Genomic DNA, 14,501 nt, shown 5'->3' on the forward strand with positions numbered 1-14,501 from the left:
TCTGGAGTTTATCCATTTCATCCTGTTTGACATGTCTGATGGTTGTAGACTGGATTGCAAAACCTCCTCAGTTTAAGTCATTGATTTGAGCATTTTAAAGTTTTATAGAAACGCTTAAAGGCCCTGACAACAGGTCGACGGTCGGCCGTTGGTGAGCGTCTGTTGCCCTAGTTTTTACAGTGTGTCCAGCACTGTTGACACCAGGCGGCAATCTCCAGCTCTGAAAAGTGAAGCCAATGTGGAAATGGCTTAAACTTGCATTCTCTCTAACAGCCAGCAGGGGGCGACTCCTCTGGTTGCAAAAAGAAGTCTGATTGTATAGAAGTCTATGAGAAAATGAGCCTACTCCTCACTTGATTTATTACCTCAGTAAACATTGTAAACGTGAGTTTATGGTCTCAATCGCTAGTTTCAAGTCTTCTTCAATACAGCATGATGTTCATTCAGTAAATGATGGTCCCATTTAGACAATAAAGCAGGGGATGCGTATACTGAAAATGTCTTATTCAGCATTCAGCTGTGCTTAGCTCCACCCTCTCGTGTCACTTCTGGTTGCAAAAAATCAAGATGGCGACGGCCAAAATGCCGAACTCGAGGCTTCAAAACCGTAGTCCACGAACCAATGGGTGACGCCACGGTTATATACAGTCTGTGGTTGGCTCTAGTCTGCCCTTGTTAGTGGCTTTTTATGGCCGATTCAGCATGTGGACTCGGTGGCGGAGCTCGTCGGTGAGAGAAATCAAGCAAGTGACTAAAGTCAAGAGGACACACAGAAGACTCTTCTCATTTTTCATCTTCATCTCATCTGATCATTCAAATACACAAATAATTTCACAATGACATGGCCGTCTGGAATGAAGCTTGTATATCCACCGTCCTTCCCTTTTTGAACGATGAATACCGACTACCGCCGCCTGCTGGTGTGGAGAGTTATTTCATCTCACGCAGGTGCAGAACGTACATGGTAGTTGGCCGTTGGCTGTCGTCTTTGCGGTGTGTTCGAGTGCAACTTTTTGGCCGATACAAAGGCAATGTGAGGCGACGCAACAGCCGGCCTTCGGCGACGCAACAGCCGGCCTTCGGCGACGCAACAGCCGGCCTTCGGCGACGCAACAGCCGGCCTTCGGCGACGCAACAGCCGGCCTTCGGCGACGCTAGTTCTCCGATGTCGGTTTGGTGTGACTGACCCTTCAGGCTGCTTCATCCCAGCGCAGGTCTGAGGTCCACAGTGACGGGCTGAAGGTTGAAGTGAGTCCCAAAAGAGAAACAGTTTCCTCCTCCACCTATCAGGAGCAGCTCTTCTGAGTCCGTCAGCTCAGAGCAGAATGAGTGGAGCATCAGTGGCCACGGCACCGAGGACTAGAGATGTTAGAACACACAATGATTTATGAGTCAGTATCTTGGTTAAAAGGTCTAACCTGAGGCTACATGATCAATGAAAATGCATTGCTTACAAATGACTGTATATGTAGTAATTGATGCCTTTACAACCTGGGGTGGATGCATCAATACAGTAAAAAGTCACTGAATTTCACTTTAAACTATTGCTGTGTTCAATAAGTCCAAATGTTAACTGACCGTGTCCAGGCTGAACTCCACACTGCTGCGCTCGGTGAGGTCGATCACAACGACACCTGGTACACCATCTGAATGCAGCCAAACTCCACCAACCACAACCAGCTTTTCACCAATCACATGGGCAGAATGAGAGTATCTAAAACAAAGGAAACAGTTTCAGGTCTTATGGCACTTTAGTGAATGATTTACTTCAGTAGAAACTTCAGGACTGAATGATGTGAAAGTCACTGGCTTTGATGAACTACAGACCTGGGAACAGGAGGGGGCTGCAGCTCTAAACGTTCCCAGGAGAAGCCTCTCTCAGTTGGCCTCAACACCGCTGTGTCCCCCAGTGGCACCCCCCTTCTGTCCAGTCCTCCAAACACCACCACACCTCCCTGATATGAACATGCTGAGTGGGAATGACGAGCCTCTGGTGCTGCGCCCTCTACTGGGATCTGTAAATAACACACACACACACACTGAGCCTCATGCAAGAACATTTTCATATTCATCTCCTAAAACCTTCTCTTACTTACATCTCTAAAACTGCCATAAAAGGCTGCCTGTTCAGCTGTTTGTGGGAAGTTTAATTCACAAAATGTTGCTAAAAAATAGGCTGTCACATTGTGGAGCTTCAAGTCCTGCAGTAAGAAATCAGCAGACAAAAAATGATGTGATGAGGTGGGTGTGCTACTAGGTAGGAGGAAGTGAGTATATTCTCCTATATATCCTAATAGCTTTTTGACTTATAGGGGGGTAAACTGTAAACCGCCACAAAAGAAAGGTATACCTGCGTATACCCTCCACTACACCACTGGATAGCGACTGACCTCAGTCCAGTGCTGCTGGTCTAGACTCAGGAAGTAGCCGTCACCCAGAACGGCCTCTGATTCATTCTTTCCACCAAATACAAACAGAAAGTCTTCACCTACAGAAGAAAATAGAGAGAGCATTAATGTATAATAAATAAGTAAGAAAGTATGAAAATGAATGAGCGAAAGGAGGAAAGAAATCACAAAAGATTTCCTATCTTATCTCACCTTTGTGACTGACCATCGTAGCAGTGTGCCTCCATCTGGGCGGCGGTGGATCGCCCGTACAGACCATCTGCTCTACACAGAGTTTCCCCGAGTCTCGGTCCTCTGAGTCGAGAGGACCAGCTGGACCACCGGGGTCCAGGGTTACTCTGAAAAGGTCTTTGGTGGGTTTGAGTGGAGAGGAGCGACCGCCGTATACCACAACACCTCCACCAGGAAGAGAGGTGGCAGTATGGTAGAGTCGAACACCTGGGAGGAGAAGACAGCACAACAACCAGCTGTTCACACTGGAGGCTAAATTGGTCTCATTTTACTCGCACAATTTTGATAATACGACTAGAAAAATAAACAGTAAAGGTCATGATTTTGTGCAGATGCCTTGACCAGTGCTGCTAGGAGTGCTGCATGAATGTAAAAGTTCTGATTCAAGCTGGAACAAACTTTTTATGGATTAACCAAACCTGTAATTGTTTGCATATTCTCTCTAAATGTAGTGTGAGAGCAAAAACTACTACTGACAGTCAGAAAACTGAAAACAGAAAATCAGAAGCAGCAAACCCTCTCACCTAAATCTACTGCTGGTTCCACACCGACAGACCTCCAGCCCTCCTGGCCCCTGAGGAGGATCCTGGTCACCGGTCCCCTGCCTCTTCTGCTAGAGCCTCCTGTTAGCAGGACCTGCCCCGGGCTCACCGAGGTGGAAGCCATCCCCAGCCCCTCTGTACAAACTGGTACGGTCTGCACACTCAAGGATGCGGGGCTCCAAGACGGGCAAACGGACGGCACTGGAGATACTGACGCAAAACAAACAAAAGATTAGATTGTTAGATGCCTGTGTGGTTTTCTATGAGAGGGAAATAAAGTGATAATTACCTGGAGCATGCGTGAGTAAAGCCTGCTCCATCAAAGAGCCTCGAGATGCAGTAAGGATGAAGTAGTGGGAACATTTCTGGTGCCACTCCTGACAACATATAGAGTCACTCTGTTCAATATTATTACTGAGACATATGATTTTATACAAAATAAGAAGATGTAAGCACAGTTCAACAGCTAACCTCATATTCATCAAAAGGCTCCAGGCTCTCCACTCTGCATCTCTCCTCCTCAGGGACCAGCCCGAGGTAGAAGTCATTCATATCCAGACACACACACTGCTCCCAGCCCTAAAGACAAAAACACCACAACGCCATCTGAGTAAACATTTGTACGAACGTTTGCAGAAAAACAGAGCAACCAACAACAGTAACAAGATGTAGTAATAAGTATGTATTGTCTGCATACTGGCCTTGTCCAGGAAGCGGTGCCTCTGTGCAGCGGTGTCCGGGTATCGTCGGAGGGCGTGCAGAGTTGAATTTAGTTTCAGGAAGTGATCTTGCATGATGCGACCAAAGGGATCGAATGGATGTATCTGCTCATACATGACGAAGAGTGACTGTGGCAGGAGCTTTGCTGCCCAACTAATGACAGCGTCTGACCTGGAAGACACACAACATACTGTATAACTGACAAACATTCACATTAGAGCTGTACGATCATGGCTAAGGTCATAATCAGGATTATTTTTGCTAGATATTGGCACATGATTTTAAACGTACACTTAATTAGAATCATCATATACATACTTGTGCTGAATGTGAGATTGGGAACATTTCTATTGCTTCTGCACGGCTTTCAACATGGTGACAGCTGAGCAGGTGGCTCGCAACTAACAGCAAAGAACATACTGTGCTAACGGTGCTAACAATGAAAACAAACTGCTGACAGAGCTAACAGTGTTAACCTGGGGGGGGGGACCGGAGGGTGGGTTCTGCGCAAATTGCACTCCTTACCATTGTGTTTCCATGTAGGTGAGCACCACTTCAGAGAGGATTAGTGTGGGGGCAGCCCAGTCAAGCCCAGCTGCTCCCAGAGCCTCCTCAAACTGGGACTCCTCTCTAACATCCACCCCTAGCAGACGGTACTGACCGCTGGACACATACACGGGTCCTGAAGACACACAGACAGACATATGCTTCTGAAATCTAACATGACTTATAAGACAATGAAAATCTATTTGAATCACAGTGAAGGAAATGACAAACCTGTAAGAGAAGATGAATTGGGGTCTAACATCCCTCTCAGTGTAACATTAGAGTTGATCAGGGCAGCTTTGCGCCGGGCGACATCAGGAAAATCTACCTCAAACACAACAGCCCTGTCAAGCGCTTCATCTGCGTGGAGGCGGAAATACGCAGAGTCGAACCCTGCACCCAAAGACACGATCTAGCAAAAAGGGAAAGACAATAAGAGAGGGAGTGAGGAAAAAATAAAAAATAAATGATGGTATGAATACGCAACCTTTTCCAACTTTCCATACGAAACAGTGTTGGAAATGATGTTGCTAACTTACCTGTCTCGTGGGGCAGTTTTCAGTAATGTGTAGGAACCTCCTCACGCAGTGGTCCACAGCTCTCCAGCGCACATAGTAGCCCCTAAAACATACAGTACACTTCAATTTGTACAACACTTTATGATTGTTATTATAATATACTGTATACTGTCTGATAATGAAGAAGAAATAGGGAGTGCTGAACTGGATCAAGAAACTCGGTGTTGGTGATGTTGAAGTAAAAAACTAGGTGCTCTTCAAGGATAGTGCAAGTAGTCAAATACAAATAAAAAACAACGACAGTCCAGCTTACTTTTGAAGGAAGTCCTCGGTGTAGTTTGGCAGTCAGGAAAACATCCGAGGCACTCCGATTGTAAGTTAAAAAATCCTTTATTAAATCATGGATGACCAACGCATTTCGACTTAATAAGTCTTTATCGGTGTGTGAAGTGTAATGAGAACAGGTGTTCAAATTTAAAAACTCATCAAGGGGTCATGACGGATGTTTTCCAGACTGCCAACTAATACCAAGGACTTCCTTCAAAGTTAAGCAGAACAATCATTGTTTTTTATTTATACTGTATAATATGTTCTGTATATTACTGTATACATTTTAAGGACACGATCCGGAGCTCTCAGAAACTGTGATAGACATGATTCACTATTTTCTGATATTTTATAACAGATAAATTAAAAAAAAAAAAAATCTGTAGATTAAAACATAATGAAAATCCTGATTTAATTGCTGTTTAGTCTGTCATTATTATTACTGTGTATTACCTTTCAGTAGATGTGAACATTTTAACACAGTACTGGGTCATTTCAGTCCAGCTTTGTCTATCATGTCATGGTTCAAGATGTGATGCGCTTATTGTACCACTATGACTCTTGTATGTGGTGGTTCTTTGTCACTAGCATAGATTATATCCATATTTACACCAACCAAGGCCAACTCCTGTGCATATTTTTTTTTTTGGTGTGTTCAATAAAGTGATTGTGACCTTGATCACTGAGTCCCATGCATGACAGCATTTAGATCCCTGCTGACCTGTTGATGAGCGGGGCTCTCCTGGCCACTTTGCACACAAAGTGTTGGAGGAAGACATCGTGGAAGTAACCCTGCGCTGCAGCAGACACCTTGCTCACCGTGCTGCTGTCGTTGGTCCCCTGTACCTGGATCCAGAAACAACAACAAACGCAGAATCATCATAACTGTAAATGCCAAAGCCTGTGACCGGTTTGATTTACTTTTTGCCAGTGGTGGAGGAAATAATCAGATCCTTTACATTTGTAAAAATAGCAATATCACAAAGTAAAAGTCCTCCACTGAAAATGTTGAAAGTATAAGATAAGATATTCCTTTATTAGTCCCGCAGTGGGGACATTTGTAGTGCACAGCAGCAAAGGCGATAGTGCAAAAAACAAGATGCATTAGTTAACACAGTAAAAAAAGAGCTAAACAAAGTGTAACCAAATATGAACCATTTAAATAGAAGGAAGTATAAAAATAGGAGCAGTATATACAGTATTGACAATAAACAGACTATTAACAAAATTGCACGAGTGGAAAATGATATTGCACAGTGAGAATGAATGAATGAATGAATGAATGCAATTCCACCTGAAAATATCAGGTTATTGTCATTGTTTTGGTGTGCAGGTATTTTTGGCAAAATGTTCTTATCAAAGTATTAAAAGTGAAAGCATTCAATGCAGAAAAATGCCCCTGTGAGTGTTGCACTATTAGACATTAGGTTACTGGAGTACTGGTGTATTAATGTACAAGTGTACAACAGTTTATACACTGTGGGTGGGTTGGGTAGTTCAATCTATAACAAAGCTTCATATTTGATATGTTTTGCATGTGAAATAATTAAAGCTGTCAATTAAATGTAGAGGAGTGAAAAGGCTTTATTCCCCTCTGAATTGCAGGAGAGTAGAAGTCTACAGTGGCATGCAATGGAAATACCCAAGTAAAGTAGAAATACCTCAAGATTGACATACTTTCTATATCAGGTTTTAAGATATAGTGAATAGATTAGCATACCGAGGTATCCCTCCCTTTCTTCTGCTTCTTTCTGTTTGTTGTTGGCATAATGTCAGCAAGCTGTCACACAAGTACACATATTGTACAGTGTATTAAATAAATATGAAAGTGTTCAGTGCACTGAGATGAGCTCACAGACACAACATCCTCCATGTGTGGTAAAGACATCCGGGTGCCTCTCTAACTGGCGCCCCCTGCAGCCTGGAGGTCACACGTGCAAAACTCACGGTCAATGAATGTCGTTCAAAACCCCATTCAGATTACTCACAATTTAAGGTTAATATAGGTTAGTGCGGTCATTATATAATTTTCAGGGCTGTGATTACACTTACTATTGTAAACAGACAATATCTTGCATTCGGCTATAAAAAAAGATGATAAATGTGTCTCCATACAAGTAAATTTAGTCGAAATTGAACAATGTAAAACTGTGAAGTCACTGAATGCGGTCAGGTTTTGACAATGCGGCACTCAGTGCGCATGTGCTGAATTACAGGAAGTGTTAACATTTTCTTTCACCAGCTGATATCAGCCAAATTGTCAACAGTCAAGCTTTGCGATACCTGCACTGCTGCTGCAACCACAGTATATAAGGTGAGTATTATATTTATATTTCCCTCTCAGTAGCTGTATATGTTGTTTACACCAACAGCTGGTGTTTGTTTGTTTAATTGGCCGTCGAAATATAGATTATCTGGTCCAGACTGAGGGGTCGCAGCGGTGTCCCGTTAGCACATAATGCAGAGATAAGGATGTGCTGGTGATGTGATAACATGCACTGACCTTAGTGCAGGGATGCACAGACACTCTGAGGTGGTCTGAGGATAATGTTTAAAATGACTAATGTGCTGCAGGGATGGATGATGTCTATGAGGTGCAGCATCCCTGTTAAAGCTCAAGTTTCACTGCATGATAATGGGACACAGCTAGCAATGGGAAATATGTGCAAACATGACTCTAAATCAGTGAAAACAGAGGAGACATTCAGGGCTGGTAATGCAGCTATGCAATGCAAACATGCATCTTGCTATTCCTGCCAAGGAAAATCTCCACCCTCCATAACAAAACCCTAATCTTTATGGAGGCGTTTGTTGCCTTGAGACAGAAAGGAACAAGTTTGTGAGGCAAGGTAAGATGTGCAGCAGACATTCAGAAATGCAGTTGCAAGGCAATGCAAATCCTTGATTTTCATGTCAGATCTGCAGCCCTCTTTATCAAACTCTTAATCTTAAGACTTTACTGATGCACTGGAGGAGGCTTTAGTTTACTTGAGACAGAAAGGAAAGAGTTTGTGAGGCAAGGTAAGATGTGCAGCAGACATTCAGGGCTGGTAAATGCAGTTGCAATGCAATGCTATTCCTTGAATTCATGTCAAATCTGCAGCCCTCCTTATCAAACTCTTAATCTTTAGACTTTACTGATGCACTGGAGGCGGCGTTTGTCGCCTTGAGACAGAAAGGAGAGTTTGTGAGGCAAAGTAAGATGTGCAGCAGACATTTCAGGGCTGGTAAATGTAAAGAAATGAAGTTGCAATGCAATGCTATTCCTTGAATTCATGTCAGATCTGCAGCCCTCCTTGTAAAACTAATCTGTTACTGTTGATGCACTGAAGGAGGCCTTTGTTGCCTTGAGAAAGAACGTGTTTGTGAGTTAAGGTAAGATGTGAACACAGCAGACATTCAGGGCTGGTAAATGTAAAGAAATGCAGTTGCAATGCAACGCTATTCCTTGAGTTCATGTCAGATCTGCAGCCCTCCTTATCCAACTCTTAATCTTTAGACTTTACTGATGCACTGGAGGAGGCGTTTGTTTTCTTGAGTTTGTGAGGCAAGGTAAGATGTGCAGCAGATATTCAGGGCTGGTAAATGTAAAGAAATGCAGTTGCAACGCAATGCAATTCCTTAAGTTCATGTCAGATCTGCAGCCCTCCTTATAAAACTAATCTGTAACTGTTGGAGGCGTTGCACTGGAGGAGGCGTCTGTTGCCTTGAGATAGAGAGAAAAGGGTTTGTAAGCATGAAGTAATCTTGCAACAAAACAAAACTTTCACTTCTTCACTCAGACAAAACAAGGAGTCAAGAGAGGTCAAGACACCCATCAGCGAGAGTTGACTACACTCTGGAAGTGACGGACATCCCAGAAGCACCTGTCTCCACCCCAGGGAGGAGGCCTAGCCCCCCTGCCGTCTCCTACAGCGGGCCGGTATGAGCTCCAGAGGGAGTGGAGGCCGCTCCAACGGCACACTTCCACAGACCAAGATATGCCAGTTCAAGTTGGTGCTGCTGGGCGACATGGCTGTGGGCAAGTCCAGCCTGGTGCTGCGATTCGTCAAGGGACAATTTGATGAGTTCCAGGAGACGACCATAGGAGGTGAGCATGGACAGTGTGTGTATTAATCTGGTGGTTTTTAAGAACACCTGGTAACATGTCATTTTCCCTCTTCATGTCCAGCTGCGTTCCTGGCTCAGTCGGTGTGTCTAGATGACACCACAGTGAAGTTTGAGATCTGGGACACTGCAGGACAAGAGCGATACCACAGCCTGGCTCCGATGTACTACCGCGGCGCTCAGGCTGCCATCGTTGTCTTTGACATCACCAAGCCGGTAAATAAAAACACATTCAATTCAAAATCTGTCCTTCAGGGTAATAACTTTGACTGTAACAGTCATTTGCATCACAATACTAGATAAAAAAACAACCAAGACAATCTGATTTTAATATATAGCAGTACACTACCCAGCTACACAGTGCAGTTTTACTGCTCACCTCTACCATTGCTATTATTATTCACTAATTGCTTAATTCATTATTTTTCTTTCTTGCCTTCCTATTATTACAAGTGTCACCACTTCAGCTACTATCAACATGCCATCATGATTATTATTACTATTTTCACTAATTTCATGATTAATATTACTGTTGTTTACTTTATCATTATTAATACTGTGCACCTCTAACACCTCTATTTTATTCACTAATTGCTCAATTAATTCATTATTTCTTGTCTTCTTATTATCACAAGTGTCACCACTTAAGCTACTATCAACTTGCCTTTTTTAATTATTATTATTACTGCTATTTTCACTGTTATTGTTAATCTTACTATTGTTGATTACTTATTATCATCACTATATATTTTTCTTTAGTTTATTTAAAGAAAAAAATCTATTATTCCTCTACCATTGCTATTATTATTCACTAACTGGTTGATTAATGAATTATTTATTTATTTATTTCGTGCCTTCTTATTGTTTGTTTTTTTCCCTCACTGTCACTTAGCTCCTTTTGAAATTACATAAACAAACCTAATCTCAATATTGTTGTTCTTTGTTGCTGCTCTCACTGTTGCTGTTTTTGTTATTACTGTTATAAAAAATAAATAAAGTATACTACCCACCTCTATGCATAAATTAGTTTTAGGAGTTGAGCAGTCTGATGAATAGACTTATACTGATGTATTATTCAAGCACAGCTTCCATGACCTTTCTGCCTGGTATTTACATGTGTGTTGGTGGTTTATCTGACCTTGGTGCTGCTGTGTTTGTGCAGGAGACCTTTGAGAGAGCCAAGGCCTGGGTGAAGGAGCTGCAGAGGCAGGCCAGTCCTAACATTGTTATTGCGCTGGCCGGGAACAAGGCTGACCTGGCAGAGAGGAGACTAGTAGAGTATGAGGTAAGACACTCCTGTCCAACCCCTGTGTAGTGACTAGAGTGAGACGTAAACAGCACAGTGTCGTTTGATACACACAAACAGCCCGTTTCCACAGATTTTGTCCATATTGCCACCCTTACATACATCTATGACTAACCATGGGAGTGGAAATCAGGCTCATGCTTGTGTCCACAATTTTACAAACATATTAGATAATAGGGCACAAGGATCTGTTAATTAAATCGCCGTGAACACATTTTTATCTTACCTATTTGGCTTCATTCAAATACTGGTGCTAAAGTCCCGATGAGTCAGCGGCTACCTGACAACATTGTTTGTTGCGGAAGCTGCGCGTCACAGCTCAGTGGTTTGATCGTGCTCTACTGAGTTCCTGCTGCTTGTAGATAAGAAACGTTTTAATTCTTTATGGCTTTAGCCTTTTGTTTTAGTATTTATTTCAAATTGCTGCTGATATTTTTATTGTATTTGTTTGTGTGTTGTGTGGAAATAGGAAGCCCAGACGTATGCTGAAGACACTGGCTTGCTCTTTATGGAGACCTCTGCTAAGACGGCCATGAACGTCAATGAGCTCTTCCTGGCTATTGGTGAGTGTCCTTTCAATTTAAAAATAAATAAATAAAATGCAGTACCTGTAATTTCTGGACAATATTTGTCATTGTTTTGTGTTGTTAATTGATTTCCAATAATAAATATATACATATTTTTATAAAGCAGCATATATGCCCACTCCCATGTTGATAAGAGTATTAAATACTTGACAAATCTCCCTTTTAAGGTACATTTTGAACAGATAAAAAAATGTGTGATTGATTTATGATTAATTGCAATTAACTATGGACAATCATGCAATAATTGAGATTAAATATTTGAATCGATTGACAGCCCAAATTTTAACGTTTGTTATTTTCTCCTGAATTAATCCTTTTAGATTTTTATATTCTTGGTGGATATATTCGCTCTGTGATTACTTTATAGTTAGAAAGTGGAGTCTGTTGTTAATTTTTATAAAAATTAATGTTGATATGTTAAAATATTTCTTTGTCTTCTTAATGTAGCAAAAAAGATGCCAAAAACAGACACCCAAAACCCAACACATGCAGCGCGACACCGGGGAGTCAACCTCCAGGACCCAGATGCCCACTCTAATCGAGCCTGCTGTGGTGGGAACTAGACCTCCGCGACTCCCACCAGTATCCCACCATCCACACCACCACAGCCCTTCAACCACTCCGTCTCCTTCAAACAACCTTCAGGGGTGGGCCTGACGCGGGGGGAGCCCAGCATCCACTCACCTCCTTACCCTCCATTCATCCTCCTGTCAAAGCAGACAGAAATTCAAAAGGAGAGGAAAGGAAGAGCAAACAGAGTTGGAGGAGAAAGACACCATGTTTCACAACCAAGGTTCTGCATTCGGAAAGAACAAGGGAAGGAAAAATATAAAATGTGGAAGACAGTGGCAAGCCTGTTGTAGTATTTAGCACTAATTGTGAATTTTCTTTTGTTTTCGTTCTGCCTTGCATCATCTCAGTCACGGCCCTGATTGCGTAAAAAATGCACAAAATGAGCAGCACACGTGGCCAAGAAAGGAAAGGAGAAAAAAGGGCCAAGATACAAAAAACAAAGAAGCCAAATTGTTAGGTTGTGACCGCTTTTTTCTTCTCCTTTGTCAGAGCTTGCTTTGCCTCCTCCTAGTCCTGAATCAATCAAATCCTGCTGTGAATAATGCCACATATTGTACCCCTGGAATGATCCCATAATTTGTAATCCCTCCCTGACCTTCCATCAGACCCACGACACAGTTTGACCAACAGTAGTCCATTTGTACGTATTTATTGTCCGGTGTTTTGACTTCTCCAGAGGCACTCCTACTCATAGTTTCCCTTCATTTTGTCCAGATAGAAACAAACATTTAAACTACAAGATTGCTGATTTGACATTGTGTTTCTCATTCATTGATACGTTTGGTCCAACAGACTTGGCTTGTTTAATGAAAGTTTGCTGAAGTGCCGTGTTCCTGAAACTTTTTGGGTTTCGATGACTTGCTTGAGTGCGCCACAGGCTGTAGCTCTTTACACAGCAACAAGAACGACTTGATCTGGAGTGTGTGTATGTAGTCACATGACTTTTGAGCTGAAAACTAACTAATTACATGTCTGTAGCAGAGAATATATCCCTCAAACCCTAAGAAAGTAGTATTTTAGGGCTGCAAATAATGATTATTTTCATTATCGATTAATCTGTCGATTATGTTCTTGATTAATCGATTAGTTGTTTGGTCTATAAAAAGTCAGAAAATGGTGTAAAATGTTGATTAGTGCTCAAGATGAGGTCCTCCAATTTCTTATTTTGTCAACAACTCAAAGATATTCAGTTTACTGTCATAGAGGAGAAACACCGAATTCACACCAGAGCAGTGGCAAAGTGCGGTCTGCGGCGAGCTGCCAAGCAATGTCTATGAAAAGCTGCAGCCCGAGCTCAGCAAGCTGCGGCCGTTTCATTTTGCGGTGAAAGTGCGGCCAAACAAACGTTGTGAAAAATTTAACTTTTAGCGGTGAAGTGTGGGCAGAGAGGACCCGGAGCCAATCAGTAAACAGATCATGTGACATGTTGATCTATGTTACAAAGAATTTCTTTGTATTTTCTGCAGAAAGATGTAATCATTCGCCGCTAACTGGTGTGAATTCAGCGTGAAGAAACCAGAAAATATTCACATTTAAGAAGCTGGAATCAGAATTTTGACTTTAGTTTAGTTGGCGATTAATTTAATAGTTGACAACTAATCGATGAATCGTTGCAGCTCTATAGTATTGCATCAAATACAAGACCTACTAAGTCCCTGTACTGAATAAATAGCTTATTGTCATAGCAGGAAATGTGGTTGTCCATCTATGGCTCTGCCCAGATTAATTTATTTGCATCAGATGAATGATATATTAGAGAAGGAATGAAAGGCAGGAGGATAAGAAAATATGAGGTCTGTAATAAACTTGTATCATGTAGGAGAAAACCTGCCCATCTTGTGTTTAACGTGTCCCTCATCTGTCCCTTGTCCTAAGGTTGTTGGTGAACAAGAAATCATAGTGATCTGAAATGGTTTTACTTATTCATTTAACTTAATATGATGCTCTTAAAACAGAGTTGTGTGCTCGGTTGCTGTCCAAGGCTTGGCTGAAGTGAAAATGAGGAAGTGAATTGATGAAAACACAAAAAAAAGTGCCTATTCCCAGTTTTCTTTTTCTGTGAATCATGTTTGTGTGCTTCGTAGGCAAAGTGCAGGAAACACATTTCCCTGATATTGGCTTGTACTATAAACCAATAACGTGGCACCCTGTCATTAGGCTATTCTGTATTGGCTCTTTGTATGGATGTAAAGAGATCTTGTTGAATACACTGTATGTTATATATTATTGTCTTAATTTTAATGAAAGTGTATGTTGATTTTAGCAGAGCACACATGTGAACCTGGAATGGATTTAATGGTTTAAAAAGGACTCTAATGTTATAAATCTGTTTGATTTAAACAAATATTGGTGTCCGGGAAAATCTTTTGTTTGGCTTTATTTTTTTTAGATTCACAACCAGGCATGATGATCAAAATATGATAACTAATTAAGGGTCTAAAAATTAGATTGTCATTTGAAGTACAATGCAACTTTCAATTCATATTCAAATAAAAGCTAAAATTATTTTTCTGACAGGGAACTGAAGTCGTTATCTATACTCTCACCAAAGCAACCAGACTCCATTGAAAAAAAACATTAATTTGACCTTGCAACAGGAGTTGCTGGACTACCGCTGCCTCGATCGGTTAGTTTGT

The 14,501-nt window shown here is 41.8% G+C and overlaps 3 protein-coding genes across 6 annotated transcripts in view; 2 read left to right on the forward strand and 1 right to left on the reverse strand.

The window, feature by feature from the left end:
* plcl1 (phospholipase C like 1) overlaps positions 1–14,209 on the forward strand; it is a 275,924-nt gene extending 261,715 nt beyond the window's left edge. For both annotated transcript variants that reach the window (XM_074657601.1, XM_074657600.1), the window contains one exon: positions 13,430–14,209. The gene's annotated coding sequence lies outside the window, so the exon portion shown is untranslated. The remainder of the gene's footprint in view (positions 1–13,429) is intronic.
* lcmt2 (leucine carboxyl methyltransferase 2) lies at positions 343–7,452 on the reverse strand. 2 transcript variants are annotated; one of them, XR_012596944.1, is made up of 15 exons: positions 7,013–7,452; positions 6,014–6,138; positions 4,987–5,068; positions 4,679–4,859; positions 4,427–4,583; positions 3,883–4,072; positions 3,653–3,760; positions 3,471–3,558; positions 3,164–3,391; positions 2,601–2,846; positions 2,391–2,488; positions 1,828–2,015; positions 1,579–1,714; positions 958–1,359; positions 343–904 (listed from the first exon to the last, which is right to left on the reverse strand). XR_012596944.1 is itself a non-coding variant. In XM_074657617.1 (14 exons), the coding sequence occupies exons 1-14, from the start codon at positions 7,058–7,060 to the stop codon at positions 1,201–1,203; spliced, it is 2,034 nt and encodes a 677-aa protein (XP_074513718.1). In that variant the 5' UTR covers positions 7,061–7,452; the 3' UTR covers positions 343–1,200. The 2 variants fall into 2 exon arrangements, 1 of the variants encoding a protein (XP_074513718.1); XM_074657617.1 differs by having other exon boundaries at positions 343–1,359.
* rab5b (RAB5B, member RAS oncogene family) lies at positions 7,460–14,209 on the forward strand. Of its 2 annotated transcripts, none has more exons than XM_074657635.1 (6): positions 7,460–7,606; positions 9,085–9,382; positions 9,464–9,615; positions 10,562–10,684; positions 11,175–11,268; positions 11,740–14,209. In XM_074657635.1, the coding sequence occupies exons 2-6, from the start codon at positions 9,217–9,219 to the stop codon at positions 11,853–11,855; spliced, it is 651 nt and encodes a 216-aa protein (XP_074513736.1). In that variant the 5' UTR covers positions 7,460–7,606; positions 9,085–9,216; the 3' UTR covers positions 11,856–14,209. The 2 variants fall into 2 exon arrangements, with proteins under 2 accessions (XP_074513736.1, XP_074513737.1); XM_074657636.1 differs by having other exon boundaries at positions 7,497–7,606; positions 9,075–9,382.
* Positions 14,210–14,501: the final 292 nt, after the last annotated feature.

Source organism: Sebastes fasciatus, chromosome 14 (genome assembly GCF_043250625.1).
Source record: "Sebastes fasciatus isolate fSebFas1 chromosome 14, fSebFas1.pri, whole genome shotgun sequence".
In the NCBI taxonomy this organism is placed as follows: Eukaryota; Metazoa; Chordata; class Actinopteri; order Perciformes; family Sebastidae; genus Sebastes; species Sebastes fasciatus.